Source organism: Lepidochelys kempii, chromosome 27 (genome assembly GCF_965140285.1).
Source record: "Lepidochelys kempii isolate rLepKem1 chromosome 27, rLepKem1.hap1, whole genome shotgun sequence".
NCBI lineage: Eukaryota > Metazoa > Chordata > Testudines > Cheloniidae > Lepidochelys > Lepidochelys kempii.
Window position 1 is genome coordinate 17,226,738 of NC_136406.1, and position 18,022 is coordinate 17,244,759.

Below are 18,022 nucleotides of genomic sequence, written 5' to 3' on the forward strand. Positions count from 1 at the left end.
GCTCAGGCCTGGGGAAGGAGCAGCACCTACTTCTGTGGGTAGACGTTGTAATGCGGCTGGGAGCACACGGCTGGCGACGGTGCCTGATCCATGTAGGTGACCGTTCCGGCGGCGGGATCCCCGGAGGCGCTGGCAAACCTGGAACAGATGAGGGACCGGCGCGTCAGCTGGGCTGGGGGCGCCAGGGCCATGGGGAGGGTGATGAGAGTGGGGAGGCGAGGAGGCACTGCACCGAAGGGCAGGCTGCAGCTCTGTCCCACTCTGCCGGCTCCTCTCCCTGGCTGCAATGGCAACTTCTGTCCTGCAGGCCCCGTGGCCTTGGGCTACTGATGGTAGCTGAGGGGGCTGAGGGATTTCACATGGGTCCCGCTCCTGGATCGATGCCGTCCTCAGCTCCCTGGGGCCAGGGGGAAGGAGGCTGTACCCATGGCTGTGTCGATGGTGCTTTACACCCTCCCACGCAGTCCAGGGGAAGCCATGTCGGTGGGGACGGCCACAATCAGAGCTGGCCTCATCTGTGCAGATCCTGCTCGGCCCATACCAGCCCCTCCCAAGTGCCCAGCAAACACCCCCATAGCCAGTTCACTTCTCAGGGGTGTTTTAAATCCTCCCAGTGCGGCACACACCCAGTGCAGAGCCAGGCTCCAGCCCTGCCATAGGATCCCGACACCCATCACTTCCTCCTGCAGCCTGTGGGGCTGCCTGCTGGGGCTGCCAGCCTGGAGTGCTCCTCCCCTGGCCACCTGCTCTGCCCCCTGTGAGCAACAGGGCAAACAGCTTCCCCTCCGCCCCCCATGGTGCCTGCTGCATGCAGGCCCATCCCCTGGTAAGGCACAAGGCTGCGGAAGAGACTCGGGGCTGGGACACTGGTTCAGAATCTGACATTTCCTCAACAAGGGGTGTTAACGGAGGGGAAGAGGGAGACACGGGCCGAGGACAGCACACAGACAGACGCACGCACGCCCAGATGGACAGACAGACGCACGCCCAGACGGACTTACTCTGGCACCACTTGTTTGATCTGTGGCTTCACGTATCCATCCACGGCTTTAGCTACAGACAGGGCGAGAGAGAGAAGACAGCGCTAAGGCATGGAGAGGCCAGGGGACGTTCCAGGCACTGACCCGACAGCGTCACCTGGGCTAGCAGCCGGTCGGCACGAGGACTCCGATGAGCAGGAGAGCCCATCAGCACTGTCGGGTTCGGGTCTCTGTGCCATGAGGCCGTACACCACTGAGAGGAACCGTTGGCTGCTAACGGGCCAGGCCCTCAGGGATACGAGCTGATGCCAGCTCCCACAGCCCCAGAGCCTGCCGCAGGGCGAGGGGAACACAGGCCAGTGCAGGGCCCAGCGCTGCATGGCGCACTCACAGAGAACCGGCGTGTAGTACTTGGAGAAGACCTCGTCCTTGGGCCGGTCGGGGAACACGTAGATGAGGTAATTGAGGTCACCCAAGCGGTCGGCTAGCGAGCGGATGGAGAAGTCTCTGGTCGTGAAGGGCATGAGGTTCCAAAACATCCTCTCAGCTAGAAACGCAACAGCAGAGAGATACGACAGTGAAACACAGAGCCCAGAGCCGCAGGTCTCCTCCGTGTCGCAGAGGGGCCTAAGAACAATGCTGCTTAAGACAGGCCCTTGTGCGGCACAGCTGGCCCCTGGGAGTCAGGCCTCGAGGAACTGCAAGATTGGCTTCAAAATCATGAGACCTCCAATAAGAATCAGCATTGGGTTCTTTTTCTCCACCTTCTGCCTTTGAGCTTTAGGATTCCCTCCCTGCATCCCCCAGGGCTGGAAATGTATTGTTTGTGTACACAAAAGGTGAGATTCTCGCGGAATCGCCTGAATCCGGGAGCTGGGGCTTTAAGAAAAAAAACCCAAATATCGCCGGACTTGCAGTTCAAGTCCCGTGAGTTTCCCACCGGCTTGTGCAGAGTGCCAGGGCTGCCGCTGCATTCAGGGCGTACAAACTCCTCTGACATGTTTCACGAGCATAATTGTTTAAAATCTCAAGTTAATAAAAACAGCTTTTCTTTGAGCTCACCCGCTCCCTTGCGGCACATCATCTGACACAACAGCTCCACAGAGAGCCAGAAAGTGAAACTAACTAGAAACCAAAGTGAACCGAAAACTCTGCTATGATGGGCCAAGCTGAGCTGAGAGGCAGAGGTGAGGCAGAGCTGTGAGGCTATTTCAGGGTTAACATGGAGTCTAGTTCGTTGCGAGTGGCACTCTGCTCTGGTTGTATTTTCACATAGGTCTCTTTAAACACAGCTCTCATGACAGAACACCCTTTAGAAGATTTACCGAACTGCTCAGCATGGACCCGCTGCACAAGGGCCTGCCCTGGATTTCATAAATGGGAAGAGAATCACTGTGACAGCCTGGAGCAGCCTAGGTCACGTGTTCTGAGCTAAAAAGAGAAAACCCAAAGCTACCCTTTCCAATGGCTTTCCAGAGCTCCCAGCCAGCCAGCGGAGGCCTGCGTCCGCTAGCCAGTTGTGCTGGTATAGTAAATGGTGCAACCACCCTAGCATAGCCGAGGTTAGACAGCAGGGCAGGGCTTGCACCAGCATAGCCTGGTCCTGCATGGGAAGGGGGCTACGCTATCCTGGCCTGAGCACCTTTATCTAGTCTCCTGACATCGGTAACAAATCAGCACAGCACAACCTCTAGGACAGAGGTGGGCAAACTACAGCCCACGGGCCGTCAGGGAACAGGGGGCGAGAAGCAGGTGGGGAGGGTCGGATAGGGGGCGGGGGCCAGGCCATGCATGGCTGTTTGGGGGCGCACAGCCTCCCCTAACCAGCACTCCATACAATTTCAGAAACCCGATGCGGCCCTCAGGCCAAAAAGTTTGCCTGCCCCTGCCCTAGGAGCACAGCTGGCCTTCCAAGCAGGAGGAGCCAGAAGCAGGAACTGGCCCAGCACGACGACTGGGTTTGTTCTGCACCATGCCCAGCTCACGGGTCATGAACTGACTCACGGGCCAGGGCTGAGCTGGCCCTGTTCCAGCCCCAGGCATGGATGTGGCTCCAGACTGCCCCGGCCCACCCTGACTCACGTGAGTCAAACTTCCAGGCGATGGTGATGCCCCCGATCTCGGAGTCACTGAACCGCAGCAGGAAGGTCCCATCCGGCTTGTTGATCAGCAGGTCGTGCGCTTGCTGCTTGTTGACGAAGCCCAGGATGGCCCTGGAGCACAGAGAAGGGGGGTGAGGGGCTGGCAGTCGGGGGGAAAGGGGGCTGTGCCGTGTCGGCCGTTACGGGAAGGAGGCTCTCACCCGTCGTTCCAGTGAGGCTTAAGATGCTTCTTCAGCACCTCCATGACCCCATCGAACCACTGCCAGAAGGTGTAATTCCGCCCTGGCAAGTTTTCCTGGGTAAAGAAAAAAGACCGTGAGCATCTCTGAGCCCAGCATGCCCTACGACAGCCACTCCCGTCCCCCAGCCCCGCTCTGGCCACAGGGAGAACTGGCTTGGCACCAGGGATTCATGCACACCTAACGTGCATGCAGGCATCACGATGAGCACTGGGTGAGCAGGCTCTGTTCCTGGGAGCAGCTGGGGGCACAGTCCTGCCAGCGCAGGCAAGCCTGGCATCTCTCCCGTGCTAGTCAGAGGGAGGCAGGCAGCAGAGTGGCACAGCGGAAGTGTGCCAGGCCCCTAACCCAGAGGGTGACGGATTTCCACCATCCCCGCCTGCTTCCTTGGGAGGGGAAGGCTGGTCCAGTGTCAGTGTGAGCTGGGGCCAGCGTCCCGTCTCTCGCAGTCTGTCAGCACCATTTGCTTCTTGCTCCTTCCCACATGCCATGCGCTGTTCTGCAGCGAGATGCGACTGCCAGCCTGTGCCAAAGGGATTCCTGGCAGGGTGCACAGATGGGACAGCAAGTCTCCACACCTGGCCAGTAGCCCGGGGGGAGGTGCACTGCTGGGGCATCTCACCAGTACCCACAAGTGATGCCACTCGGCTACTACAGGATCCCTTCCCCCACCCCGCCCCCAGCTGGCGCCCCTGCTGCCCTCCCGGCCAGGGCCCCCTGGCAGAGGCTGGCGGTGTGGCGCGGCTCACCCTGTTGAACTGGGACCAGGAGACGGACATGGCGCTGTACTCCTCCAGCTGGCCACTGCTGCTGTTGAAGAGCTTCTGGGCCAGGAAGAGCAAGTTCTCCTTCGTCAGCCCCCGGCTGCTCTGCACCTCGGCCTTGAACTTCATGTTGAGCGCCTCGCACAGCTGGGGCCACAGCACCTTGTCGGGCACGGCGAATGGCACCCGGCCCTGCGGGAGGGGGCAGCGCGGGAGCCTGCGGTCAGGGGGGCTCCAGCCGCACCCGGGCAGGGAACCCAGCGGGGAGAGCTCCGGCCCCAGGAGCCAGCAGCATCCATGCACTATCCCAGTGCCCCCCTCCTGTGGCACTCACCCCCTGCGCCCCCCTCCAGGGTCCCCCTCCCCCTGCCCCTGTGCCGCCAACTCCCGGAGCTCCCCTCCTCCTCCTCAGACCTCCTGTCCCCCTCCCCCTGACCCTCACCCCCCTGCGCCCCCGACCCCCACTCCCAGAGCTCCCCTCGCCCGCCCCGTGTGCCTCCCTCCCCCAGAACTCCTGGTGCAGAGGCCAGCGGAGGGCAGGAATGGGAGACTGCCCAGAGAGGGCTGCAGGAGGGGCCAGGTGCGGGGGGCCCAGACCAAAGGACCTGATGATGTGGGGGGCCCAAGGGCAATGCACATCTGGGGCCCCAAGTGAAGCGGGGCAGGCCCCCCGGGTGTGGGACTCTGCCCCCCGGCGGCGCTGGCTGCTCACCGGCTCGGCGAAGGCGTTATCCCAGAGCACGGTGGCCGTGGCGTTGTTGTCCTGGCTCCCGTGCACGATCACCACCACGGGCAGGGACAGCGTCTGTGGGAACCGGCAGGGCCGGGCTGAGTGTGGGGCAGGGGTGGGGGCTGGACCCAGCTCCGGTTCCTGCCCTTCCCCCACCTGCCGCTGGGCGACTCTCAATCAGACCAAGCCCCCCCCCCCCCCCCATGCTTCTCGCCTCCATGCCCACCCACGGACCCTGCGCCCCCCGGGGCTGCCCCAGCTCGTGACCGAGGCTCAGGAATTCCTGTGTCCCTCCCTCAACCCGGAGGGACCGTCCTGGGGACGGGCGACACGGCCAAGCCTGACACCAGCCCCAGAAGGGCTCCTGGAGCCCCCAGCGCCGGGCAGGGCCCTGGGCAGTGGTGCTGGCTTTACCTTGACCTGGAAGACCAGCTCGTTGCCGCCGACGCTGAACTGCGACTCGAAGAGGATGGTGAACTTCTCCTCGGTCACCGACTCGGCGCCACGCCGATCCGAGCGCTTGATGCGCTTCAGGGACTGCGGGAGGCAGGGGAGAGCGTGAGAGGCGGGTGGGGGCAGGGGGCAGGGGTGATGCCTGCGGCCCGGCTCTCACCATGTTCCTGAAGTGGGCGCTCAGGGTGCCCGTGGCTTGGTGGTACTCCATCACGCAGCAGTTGTTCAGGATCTCCCCACTGCTCTCGCTGCAACGGGAAAGGCAGGTGAGGGGGGCCAGGCACTGGGCCAGCTCCGACGGCCAGGGGGGATGGGGGGGGACTGGGCGGTGCCAACAGTCACCATGGGGGGCAGCTCGGGGACTCCACTGGGGGTGCTGGGAAAGGGGCCAGTCGCCAGCCCCACAGGCGTGCGGCTGACCCTCCCTCCACTCAGCGATACCCCGGGGGTCAGAGCGGGCCACGCGCTGGGCTGGGCTCTCTCCGGGGGATCCAGGCTACGTGAGCAATGGGACGCAGAGACAACAAGGGACCAGCCCCACAGGGTCCTGCCAGAGCCCCCCAGTTACCCCACCCAGTTACCCTGGGACTCAACAGGAGCCGCGTGGCTCAGCAGGGCCAGCTCGGGGGTCCCCCAGGACCTGCCCCGGGCGAGTGGCGGGGGGGCATTACTTGCGGGTGCTTTCGTTCTTCAGCAGGGCCTTGGCTTGCTGCTCGCTGATGATGGTGGCCTTCACCTGGGGCGGGTTCATGTGCACATTCAGCTTCCCCCCCACCAGCAGCCGCACCGTGGCCGCGAACTTGGTCTGCGTCTTCAGCACCTGGGGGGGCTGCTTCTCGATGATGAAGGTGCTGGGGGGAGGAGCCAGCATCATGGGGCCTGCGGCTGCGAGATGGGCCCCGGGGCCGGAGCTACAACCTCCAGGTGCGGGGAGGGGTGACGAGACCACCACATCCCCACCCTGGCTCACAGCACCTGCGCCCAGATCCCCCCTCCACGCCCCCGAGCCAGGGCCCCCCCCACCCAGAGTGCTTGCCCCACGAGCCCCTTTCTCTCGCCACCCGCCTGCAGTGCCAGCGGCCCCCCCGCCCCAGCCGGCCCGTGGCCCCGCGCAGCCCAGGTCCTGCCTGGTCGGGTCAGAGTCTGAGCCTGTTCCCAACCGTGCCCTGAGCTCAGCCTCAGCCCCGCCAGCCCGTGTGGGGCAGATGGCCCAGCCCAGCTCTGTCCCTGAGCCCGTGTGAGGCAGACGGGCCCAGACCCAGCCTGGCTCTGCCAGCCCGTGTGGGGCAGTCAGACACGGCCCAGCTCTGCCCCCTGCATTATTACCTGGTCACCAGGGCGGAGATGATGTCTGTGATGGTGCCATTGAGCTCAGCCAGCATCTCCTCTACGGGCCCCGGGATGGGCAGCTGCTGGCACAGGTGCTCAGCCCGACGGATCTGCTGCCGGTTCTGCCAGATGATCTCGGCCAGCTTCTCACACCTGGGGCGAGGGGCCCCCGGGCCAGGTCAGCCCTCTGGCAAGGCCCAGGGACATCACAGAGCCCCAGGCCGTGGCGTCCCGTGTCTGCTGGTCATGGGGCTCCCTGTCTGTGCCTCCCCCATGGACACCCCCCACGGACACCCTCCAGGCCGCGGTGTCCAGGCCGAGCCAGGCCAACACAGGCTGCAGCGGTCCGGCCTTAGCCTAGCCATGTGGGGAGCTCAGCCGCCCCAGGAATCCAGTCCCACATCCCTCGCGATGGGGGCAGGTGACCCCTGGTGCCCTGGACTAACAACGCCAGCGAGGGCAGTGTCACCCATCAGGGTCACCCCCGGGGCTGCCTCTTGCGACCCAGGGCAGCACGGTGACTCCCCCGGATTCCCTGCTGCCGGCGGCACCGTTCGCTGGTTTCCCAGCCAGCCGCCATGGGGCCAAGCGGCAGCTCCCGGGTGCCCAGTCCCCATTTCCCACAGGCCCGCGAGCCCCGTTCCCGGCAGCGCTGGGAGGGGGGACGCACCAGGACTGCAGCACGTCCAGGGTGCCCTCGGGTGGGCCGCCGTTCCCCGCCAGCTGCTGCCGCCGCTTCCACTGAATCAGCTCGTCATCCAGGATGGTCGTCTGTTGCTTGCGCAGCAGCTGCAGGGTTTTCTGGTGCTTCTCTGCCAGCTCCTGCGAGGGGACGGGCTGTTAGCGGGGGACGGGGGCGTCACCGCCCCCTGCTGGCACCAGGGCAGGGAGTGGGGGCCCCCGGGTCGGCACTCACCACTCGGTACTGCTGTAGTGTCTGGGCCTCCCGGTGCAGCCAGGCCTCCAGCGACGCCTTCTTCTGCTGCAGCGTCGTCTCGCGGGACATGCGCTCCTGGGGGCCCAGCTGGGAGAGCTGGGAGAACTGGGCTGGGGAGGAGGCCAAGAGCATTAGGCCTGAGCCCCGCCTGCCCCGGGGGCTCCCGACCCTCGGTGGCATCCCCAGAACCCCTGCGCCAGGCCTGCCCCTGGGGTGGGGGGAGACTCGCTCCCCGGGCCCCACGGAGCCGGTGGGGCGGTGCTGAGCTGGGGACTCCCATGGGACTGCGAGGGGAGGGGAACCGTCCTGGGAGTGCTCAGATACCTGCAGCCTCCTCATGGGGGTGCGGTGGGCAGGTGGGTGAGATGATGCCCCCCCAGATGCTATGGCAGAGTCTCCCCCGCGCCAGCTGCAGCCCCCACCGGACCCAGCCGGAGCCCAGGGCCTGGCGCCCCCTCGGCAGCTGGGACGGGGCAAGTGCTTCGGCACGTTTGCTGGCACGGGCTGGTGTCTCCCCAAGGACGGGATCTCAGGGCAGGTCCCTGCCCCCAGCAGTCCAACCCCACGGCCCCTCCCTCTCCCCATGGCTCGAGCGCCCCCCATCCCCCCACCTTGGAGGCGCATGTTCTCCTGGTACTGGATGATGAAATACTCCTGCGTCTGCTGCAGCTTCTTCAGCTCGTTCTCTGTGTCCTGGGTGACGAGGCGCAGCTCCTCGAAGGTCTGGTTGATCTGCAGGTGCTTCTGGGACATGGCGTCCGCCAGGCTGCTGGCCGGGGAGGGGCTCTGCAGAGAGAGGGCGCCAGGTCAGTGCTGTGCCCCCCACGCCTGGGGCAGGGAGAGGCCGGGCTGCAGGGGCTGCCATGGGGGGCAGCGACGGGCCCCACAGCACGGAGGCAGAGGCTCACGCCATGGGGCAGTGGCTGGAGCCACGTGCACAGGGTGGGGTGGGGTGCGGGGCCCCAGGGTGATCCCAGCAGAGTCAGCGCCGGGGCTGGGCTGGGGCAGTGTCCCTGGGGCCCCAGAAAGACGGGGAGAGAGACAAGGCCCCCCTGCCTGGCTACTCACGTTCGTGGCCTCCCGAACCAGCCGCTGCTCATGGTACAGGATGTGGCGGATGCAGCGCACCAGCTCCATGGGGCACCGGTCGTACGTGTTCTGCAGCAGGGAAAGCAAAGGCCCTGAGCCAGGCGCAGAGCGGGGCTAGTCAGGGGCTCTCACCGGCCCAGGCTGGGGGAAAAGGGGTGCCATGGGCACTAGGCGGGGGGGCTGCTCCTGCCCTAACCTACCTTGCCAGCATCCCTGCTCCCAGGCCACGTGGGGGAGGATGGGGGTCACCCCAGCCAGCCTGTGCCAGGACGGCAGCTCCCCTTGGCCAGACGAGGAGCCTGCGGGGGACGGAAGCGGCTGGGGGGGCTGCGACATGCCAGGTGACGGAGGGGCTCAGCGATGCACTGGTCCCACGCGGTGAGGAGTGGGGAGCGACGGGCACCAGGCACCTGCCATCACACACTCTGCCGCTGTCCCAGACCCTTGCTACGCGCCAGGCTTGGCCAGCCCACTGGGGAGCGCCCAGTGGGAGTGACCGGCTCCTGGCAGGACACGAGGGGAAAGGCCGCCCCATTGCGGCTCTGGGCACTGACCTGCAGCTGAGTGGCATAGTGCCCCAGCTTGATCTTCAGCAAGAACCCGTCCTCGCCCACTTGGTGATCTGCCTTCTTCTGCAGCTCCTGGATCAGCCCCTCCAGCAGTTGGGTGGCTTTGAGGTTCTCCTGGGGGTTATCGAGGTCGATGGAGTCCCTGGCACAGAAAGAGACGGGGGATGGGCGGAGGGCCCAACTCGGCACAGGGACTGCATCTGCTGCGGGAACTCAGCCCCCCACAACTGAGGCCCCCCTGCGTCCATCCCTCAGCCAACTGGGATGATCCGGCCAACCCACCACACAAAGCCCAGAGCGAATGGGAGTGAAGTCCTGCCCCGACTCTGCCCTCCCGACCCTGACCCTGCCCTCCAGCACAGTGCCAGCCCCCCATTGCACAAGGACCCCAGACCAGACGTGTGGGTCGCAGACAGGGAGGGCCCTACCTTTCGTTGGGGCGTCTCCAAGCACCATGGTGGGTAAGGGGAAAGTGAGGCCCGGAGTGCAGCAGCGACTGGCCAAGGCCTCAGAGAACAGGTGGCAGGACAGGGAGGAGGAGGGCCAGACCAAAGAGTTCCCAGGCTCGGCTCTAACCGTTAGGCCAGGCTCCACTCACTCCAACAGCCCAGGGGACCTCGCAAAGCCTTAACCTTCCGCCTCCTCCCAGCTCTGAGTCTTCCGGCCCTGCCCCCGTGCCTCGGCCCTGCCTGGGGACAGGCGAGAGGAAGCTGTGCAGCTGGTCTATGTGCCATGGCCTCTGGAGTGTAGCGCTCAGTGGTGATCCGCCACAGACACCACTGACCGGAGCCAGTGGGTTGGTAAGGCCAGGCCCACAGCCCCATTTCCAGCCCCTTAGACACGGGTTTGTCAGGGCACCTGGCAGCCAAGCCACGTCTCCTCTCGATGGCCTGAAGGACCGACTGGAGTGCGTCAGGTAGCCGCGGGGCGGGCTCACCTACCATGCTTGGCTCTCGATCCACTGCGAGAGGTAATGCCGCACCTCGATGGGGAAGTGCTGGCCGTACAGCGCCTGCATCTGGCGCAGGGCCTCGCCCTGCAGCTGCTGGGCCTGGATCCACACAGCCATTGTTCAGAACCTGGGGGGCAAGGAGACGCCATCAGGACAAGGACCCTCCGTCCACACTTAGGGGGAGAAGGGCCCTCTGTGCCATCAGCCTAGAGCAGCGTCAGACAACCGCTGCCCAGGGCAGCCTCTATTTTAATGCGGGAGGGAGACTTCCTGGCTCTGACATCACAGGGCACTGCTGGGAAAGGCTTCTGGGGACCCAGGATCGGACTCCCCCTCCGCCTCCCGGGGGGGGTGGGGCCACTGAAGAATCCAGTTATGTACAGTTCCTTGTAATCTCATGCAACACAATAACCATCTCCCTTAGCATGCACCCAGAGAGCTCAGCCTCGGTCCAGGCAAGTGAAGTCATCCATCGTGAAAAGGGGACGGGGTAACTGACCAGTGCAGAGAGGAAATGTCCGCCCCAGCGCCTGGCCACCTTCTCCGGCCCCTTGCCCGCCTTCCCCAGCTGCCTTCCCTGGCTTCCCAGTGCCCAGACAACTTCCCCAGCCCTTTGCCCGCCTTCCCTGGCCACCTTCCCTGAGCAGCTGATGGGAGGAGCTGGCTGAGGGTGTGACGGAACAGGCCAGCACCCACCCATTCAGGAATCACCCACGTGCACATGGCACAGGTTCTCGGGGGTTCGCCCAGTACAGCCCATGCAGTCCAGCTCCTCGGGGGCAGAGACACCCAGCTCTACTACAGAACGGTCCCTGCCCTGTTAAACTGCCATGGGAGCGTGAAACGACCAAGCATTCAGGGCCCTTCATCCAGGACAGCACAGGGATGGGGTCTTACGTGCCTCCCGCAGGGTCCTTGCAGCACGCAGACCTGGGGGCCCGGGTTCAGGAGCACGCTCGGCACACGCCCGCTATCCGCTGTACACAAACACTCTGGAGAAAAGAAACGGGCGAGGTCGCGGTCGGTTCTGAAATCAGATTCTTGGAGCTATTTCAGGCTAGTAAGACTCTCCAAACACTAGGGGAGAGGTGCCAGCTTCTATTCTGGGCCCAGGCCACACCACGCAGCCATGCTCTTCCCTTGCACTTTATTCTGGGGGTTTAGGCATTTAAACTGGCTCATGGCGAGAGCACACATGGCAACAAATGCAATCCCTGGAGGCAAATATAGAATGGCCGGACAGAGCCAGCGCCTATAAAAAGCAAGAGCTTCCCTCTTCAAGCTTGACAGGTCTTGGAAAAACAACTCGTCCGACAGAGAGTTTTTACAGGTGACGCAACAAAGCACACGAGAGGAGCTCATGGGCCGGGGTGAGCAGCGCCAGCCTAGCGTGCTGGTATAAATACCACAAGCACAGACAACCTTACAGAACATGACTCCGGGTTCAAATCAAGCACTGAAAAGTTAGGAAATGCCACAATTAATGCCTGGGCAACCTTCCTTTGGCACTACCTAACTGCTGAGTGTTCAACTTCGTAGCCTTAACAACATTCGTTTAAAACAGTTTTCTCTGTGCAATTTCCTAGGTTTTTAGGAAAACAAATGAACTGGGGAAGAATCTGCCAAACCCCCCAGACATGAACTCCATCACATGGCACCACGTCGACCCCCAGGTGTCATCAGCAGGGTTGGACCTTCACATCCACCACACAGACCTCTGCCACTTGAGCGAAGCATTAACCCACAGCAGTAGTAGGTTGTCATTCTGTACATGCACCAAAGCTAGAGGCGGATGAGCCCCTTAGCTGGTGGTTTCACCTCATTCCTGACAGCAGAGGAACGCTGAGCCTTAGAAGCCGTGGGTTCCAGGCTCTGGACGGGAGTGTGCTCTCGTGGTCCCAAACCCAGCTGCCCATTTCCCCCATGCTTGGCCTCTTCTGCCCTGTCCCCTCCAACCTGTCCCAGTTCTGGCTCTTCCACACCCCTGGCTCCCTGTCCCATTCTCCTCACCCAACTAGTTCCTGTCCCCCTACCCAGACTGTCCTAGTCGCCCATCTGGAGTTCCTTTCCAAGTTTCCACTCACTTCCAGTGATCTCCATCAGCTCCTGTCTCCCTCCCACCCCCTGCCAGTTCCTAGTCCAGTCTGTCTCTCTCCTTCCCCCCAGCCTCCTCCTGCCTCCTGCCATGTTCCCCAAGCCCAGTGGTTCCCAGTCCCAGGCTCCCTCCCTGATCCCCTTGTCCAATCTCGGTGCCTCCCCAGCCTCTTTGCCCAGCTAAGCCCAGTTCTTCCCCCATACCCAGGTTCCCTTGCCTCCTTCCTCCTGCCCTACTGGTTCTCAGTCCAGCCCCCTTGCTGAACTAGTCACCCCACTATTTCCCTCCCTGATTCCCAGGCCTCAACCCTCAGGCCCGGTCTCTCCTGGCCCCAGTCTCCTGCACCCCATTTACAGGTAGGCCACACTTCCAGGAGGGGAACTCTCAGAGACTCCGAAAAAAAGCGGGGGCTGTGGGGGATAATCAGCCGAACATGAGCACCCAGCGTGATGCTGTGACCAAAAGTGCTGATGTGACCCCGGGCAGCAGAAACAAGGAACCTTGAGCAGGAGCAGAGAAGGTTATTTTACCTCCGTGTTTGGGCCGGCTGGAATCCTGTGCTCAGTTCTGGCGCCAACAGTTCCAGCAGGATGTTGGTAAATTGGAGAAAGGTCAGAGAAGAGCCCCGAGAATGATGAAAGGTTCAGAAACCTGCCTTACAGTGACAGACTCAGGGAGCTCAGTCTATTTAGCTTAACACAAAGATGGTTCAGGGGTGTAAGTACCTACGTGGGGAACAAATATTTAATAACGGGCCCTTCAGTCTAGCAGAGGAAGGTCTAACCCAGTCCCGTGGCTGGAAGCGGACACTAGACGAAGTCAGACTGGAAAAAAGTAAGGGCTACGAACCATTGGACCCCAGCGGCACCCTAGCTCAGCGTGAGCTGTTCTGGGGCCCCAGGGCACAGCACTCACCCCCAGCGTCAACGAGGCAGCTCTGAGCCTCACACCACATATGGCGAATCCCAAGCTCCTGCTAAGCAGTGGGGGCTGCGAGCATGCGGGGGGAGGGACGGGGAGAACAGGAAAGGTTCTGTGCAGAGCTGAGTGCCATACAGACCCCTAACCCTCCCATGCTGGCATCTCACCAATGCCCCAAGAAGCTTTTGCTGGAGATCCTGGGGGTTGGCAGCAAACTCTCTCCTTCCAGCACAGAGCGGTAGCCCTGGCGACAACTCTCTCTCTCGGCCCCGAGGCAGAAGCTGATGGTCCCTTCCCCGAGTGCCGGGGATACTCACGGCAGGAACAGGTGTTCTCCGCGCTCTGCCCTGTCCCATGCACCGCCCTGGCAGCGCCTTGCCAGCCACCTGGGCACCCTGACCCTGGGCACCGAGGGGGATCCTGCCTCTTGGCGAAGGGGTCGCGCCCGCAGGGACAGCCTAGCGTGGCAGCCCAGCGCGGCCGCTCCTCAGGCTGCCTGCTACAGGAAGGAGTAAAGAGCAACTGTTTCCTTCCAAAACGTCAGCTGCCTCTCGCAGACCAAACAGCAAGCGCTGGGCTCCTGGCAGCTTCCTCCCCGCCACGGCTGCGAGCGCACGGCCGTGCGCAGATCCAGCCATGCTCGCTGGGAGCGCTAGTACCAGGCCGCGTGGGGCCGGCAGCGCACAAGCGTCTCACTCAGCTGAAGACAGGCCATAAAACCAGCGGGGCAGCGTCCCACTGCAGGGCCTCAGGAGGTGTTTGCACCTGGGGGTCTCCGTGCCTGGCTGCTCTTCAGCAGGGCACAGAAGAAAGGGAAGGAGGCTGACCTCAGGCCTGCAGAGACCACACGTACTCAGTGGGCCACGACACGAGCTGTGACCCTCTCGCCTCACACCAGCACTCGCTGCTGCTTTGGTATTACGGGACCCAGAAGTGCCCTGGGCACCTGGCAATGCCAGGAGAGACCAACCTGCCCAAGGAACTGAAACACCAGGGCCCCAAGCCTGCTGTGGGGGCGGGGTAGGGAGACAGCAGGAGACAAGGAGAGGCATTTAATGAAAGACACAGAACACACAGCACTCTTGGCTGTGCCCAGGAAGGGCTCCTAAGGGTGGCTCTGAGGAGGGGATGGGCGATGCCTACCCTGGAAGCATGTTTACTGCCATCAGGCCATGTGAAAATGTCTCTCTTCCAGCAGGGCCATGCTGTACTTCGCACTGCTTCACAGCCCACGCACAGCCCGCCTTGCCTCTCCCACTTCTCAGTGAGCATTTCACAGCCTGTGCTGGCGGCTGGGCTCCCCCACCAAGGTCACTGTTCTTACAAATACAGCACAGGGTCAGGGGTGGGGTGCAAGGAGCCAGCCACAGAGTTTACCCAGCCTCCCCAGCAGCTGGCAGGCTGAGCCCACGAGCAGGCACTGGCTGCTGCACCTTCGTCTCCATTTGAATATCATTTGTGCACTCACTGCTTGGCAGCATTCAGCCACCAGCCCAGTCCCAGCAGCCTCCGTGACGCCCAGTGGGACAGCCGGGGCTGACGGGCTAGGCATGCTTCGGAAGTAGCACCTGGAGTGAAGTTCTGGGAGGCTGCACTCACCCCCAGTGCCTTATGGAGCTCAGCAGGGGCCCCACCAGCAATAAAGGGGCAGGGCTCATGGGAGAGGAGGGATGACAGCCCAGAGCCCGCTGCCAGGGGACTACTCACTAAGCAGCCTGGGCAACCAAGCGTTCAGAAATCGTGAGGCAAGCCCTACATAGATCTTGGGTTCCTTTCTTTATCTTCTGTGGATAAAGCCATCAGGTGCCATGTCGCGAGCTTTTCTCTGCAACGACGAGGCTACAAATTCCCTTCAGACAGATTCTCACAGAATCTCAGGATTCCAGAGGCTGGAATTTTAAGAGGCTCACCAGACTAGCTGGTGAACCCCGCCAGGGCCCAGGGACAATGCAGGCAGGGGAGATGGAGATGTAAACTCCTTACCTCCCCTCCACGTCGCCTGCAAGCCCTTCGCTTTGGAACTGACTGTGTGGTTGGGTCGCTTCACGTCTGCCTGTGGTTTCCAGCACGTTTGTTTCAGGCAGAGTTGGCACCAGCTGGGCTGGAGAGACAGGCTGCTCTAAAGGTTTGGTGCATCAACAGGTTTTTGTTCTTCTCTTGCAGAAGAGCACAGTATTCGCCCTGCCAGTCTTTCACTGCAGCTGGAGACAAAGAACCAGCTTCTCCGCACAGCCCAGCCGGCGCTCCCCCAGACAGCCCACACTGGAACGATCTGTGCCAGGCGAGCGAGGGAAGGGAACGTCAAGGCCCGCTCCGCACTCACAGAAGAGAGACAGTATCGGTTGTGGAAATAAAATATTTCCTCTTGAGAACAAAGGCGAAGGGCCCAGCTACAGGCAAAGCCTTTGAAACCCAACCGTCAAGAGCCAGCAGCTCTGCGTGTGCCCCCACGGGCTCGACGCCTGGCCGGGTTCACCAGCTCAGCAGAGTGGGCTGGATAGAGCCCAAGAGAAACCTGGTGCTGCCACATGAATGCTCCAGCAGGATGTGCTCTCCTCTCAGTCACTAGCACAGCAAACGTGGCACCTGGAGAAGCGAAGGTGGGAAAGACGCGTTCTAAGCACTCACCGTACTTTTCACAAGGTCTGGAGCGCTGTTAACTCAGGTGCCCTTCCAACTCCCATCATCAGTGCTCTGCTTTCCAGAAGTCCCCCACTACCACCGCACCCAAGCTCCTCGCTTCCGGTCTCGACACTCTTGCATTGTGCTGCTAAAATTCTGCTGCACTCTGCCCCTGAGAGGGCTGCATTTCAGAGGAGGCCGGTCACTCTGCAATGTGCTTGGGGATCTTTCAGGATGAAAGCTGCCATGGAAACACAATAGCTCAGGCTCCAGATCTAGTCACACAGTAATCACGCTGGCGATATGTAACCCCTTGTCCTACTCTGCCACCCACCACTCAGGGACCAAGCAGTGGAATAAAGATTGGCTGGATCTCAGAGCTCACACTCGACATACACTTGTCCTCCCAGATAGCGTATCAGCCAGAAACACACAGGAGCAGAGACACGCCGGAGAGGGGACTGGCTCCCTGCCTGAAATTTCTGAAGAGCCACGTATGAATTGAAAGTTCAGAGGTGAGACCCTGAACCAACCTGGACCTTCACATTCTTTGCCGGCACGTAACGACACTGCCTGAATACCGACATCTCACTCAGGGCTGGTCTGCACAGTAAAATCCATCTGGAGTCAGGCAGGGTGTGAAATAAAAGTAGCTCAACCGTCCCTGATTAGCTCCATGTGTGGTCGCTCTTATTCCAAATTAGCTTAATCCAATAGTTTAAAGTGGAGTTAATCAGGACTGGCTCTTGCGGAATAACACCCCATGTAGACAAGCCCTTTTAGAAAAACCTGTGGAGAGAATCCAAACAGCAGGAGAAACAAGAGAATACACTGTGAATCCTCGCAAAGAGCTTCTGATGGGGCAATTCTTTATCCTCTGCAGGGCCAGCATGACTGGGGTGGAGAAAGTGAATAAGGAAGCGTTATTTACTCCTTCTCCTAACACAAGAACTGGGGGTCACCCAATGAAATTAACAGGCAGCAGGTTTAAAACAAACAAGAGGAAGTATTTCTTCACACAACGCACAGTCAGTCTCTGGAACTCCTTGCCAGAGGATGTTGTGAAGTCCAAGACTATAAACAGCGTTCAAAAAGGAACTAGATAAGTTTGTGGAGGATAGGTCCATCAATGGCTATTAGACAGGATGGGCAGGGATGGTGTCCCTAGCCTGTTTGCCAGAAGCCGGGAATGGGTGACAGGGGATGAATCACTTGATGATTACCTGCTCTGTTCATTCCCCCTGGGGCACCTGGCATTGGCCATTGCCAGAAGACAGGATACTGGGCTAGATGGACCTTTGGTTTGACCCAGTCTAGCCATTCTTATGATGGCTGTGGCAGTAAAGAGACATGGGAGCAAGACTGCCCAAACATAGCCAGGAAATCCAATTGCCCAGCAATGGTCACCCCAAAGCAAGGAACTAACCCATTACCTCCCAGTGTAGCCCCCAAACAGCAGTCCACACTCCCTCTCAGATGGGAGAGGGCTAGGTATTCTTAACCCTCCCTCAGTGCGGGGGTGAACTAGAGGACCCTTTGAGGTCTCGTCTATTCCTAGGAGGAGTGGAAACATCTCTTTCCTCCAGAGCCACTTGTGAGCACGAGGCAGCGATCAGATTCACCAGTGTCAAGTACTCGGAAAGCAGGAGTCAGACCAAAATACTGAGATTAGTTCAAAAATCCACAAATCAATGCTGGAGTCCTTTGCTTTGCCATTGGGTCCCACTTGGGGGTTTTCAAGCTTCTCTCTGCAACCAGGAGGGCTAGAAACGTACAACCACAACAAAGGACCGAAAGCGGAGATTCTTGTGGAATCGCATGACTCCAAGAGCTGGGGCTTTGAGAAAAACACCAAGTACTGCAAGATATCTGATACAATCGCAGGAGTTGGCCACCCTGAGAAACCTCCTCACAAACAAAACCTGAAGTTGACTGAAAACAGCCATTCAGTGGATGAGAGATTTCCCGCAGATGAGAGATTTCCTGTGAGAGAGAGCGACCCTGCAGAGCGGCTCTCAGCCTGCTGCCTGAAGACCCTGGCTGCTTGGACTGGCTGCTGCACCGAGGGGTGGGCCCGATCCCTGCCTCTCTGGTGTACGTCTGGGCAGGGCAATTCTTGAGAGTGGCGCCAGAGTAAACTCAACAAGGGAGGGAAATTGGGCCCTGCGTGTTCAGTGCTCAGGTCTGCTCCAGCTCCAGGCTAGGCCTTCCCTTCCCATCCCATCCCATCTGCAATTCCT

The 18,022-nt window shown here is 61.2% G+C and overlaps 1 protein-coding gene across 6 annotated transcripts in view; it reads right to left on the reverse strand.

Moving 5' to 3' along the window:
• The window catches only part of LOC140904001 (signal transducer and activator of transcription 5B), a 45,482-nt gene that overhangs the window by 2,480 nt on the left and 24,980 nt on the right, over positions 1–18,022 (reverse strand). For 2 of the 6 annotated variants that reach the window (XM_078850749.1, XM_073326106.2), the window contains exons 2-19: positions 11,046–11,136; positions 10,134–10,271; positions 9,178–9,334; positions 8,603–8,692; positions 8,146–8,320; positions 7,514–7,644; positions 7,268–7,419; positions 6,595–6,750; positions 5,940–6,119; positions 5,429–5,516; positions 5,230–5,352; positions 4,798–4,890; positions 4,071–4,277; positions 3,283–3,377; positions 3,063–3,193; positions 1,372–1,527; positions 1,002–1,053; positions 31–138 (exon numbers count right to left, since the gene is read on the reverse strand). In XM_078850749.1, the coding sequence (XP_078706875.1) occupies positions 31–138; positions 1,002–1,053; positions 1,372–1,527; positions 3,063–3,193; positions 3,283–3,377; positions 4,071–4,277; positions 4,798–4,890; positions 5,230–5,352; positions 5,429–5,516; positions 5,940–6,119; positions 6,595–6,750; positions 7,268–7,419; positions 7,514–7,644; positions 8,146–8,320; positions 8,603–8,692; positions 9,178–9,334; positions 10,134–10,261 (2,222 nt within the window). In that variant the 5' untranslated portion in view covers positions 10,262–10,271; positions 11,046–11,136. Of the gene's footprint in view, positions 1–30; positions 139–1,001; positions 1,054–1,371; positions 1,528–3,062; positions 3,194–3,282; positions 3,378–4,070; positions 4,278–4,797; positions 4,891–5,229; positions 5,353–5,428; positions 5,517–5,939; positions 6,120–6,594; positions 6,751–7,267; positions 7,420–7,513; positions 7,645–8,145; positions 8,321–8,602; positions 8,693–9,177; positions 9,335–10,133; positions 10,272–11,041; positions 11,137–18,022 lie in introns of all 6 variants that reach the window. The other 4 variants (XM_078850750.1, XM_073326110.2, XM_073326109.2 and 1 more) reach the window with 3 other exon arrangements.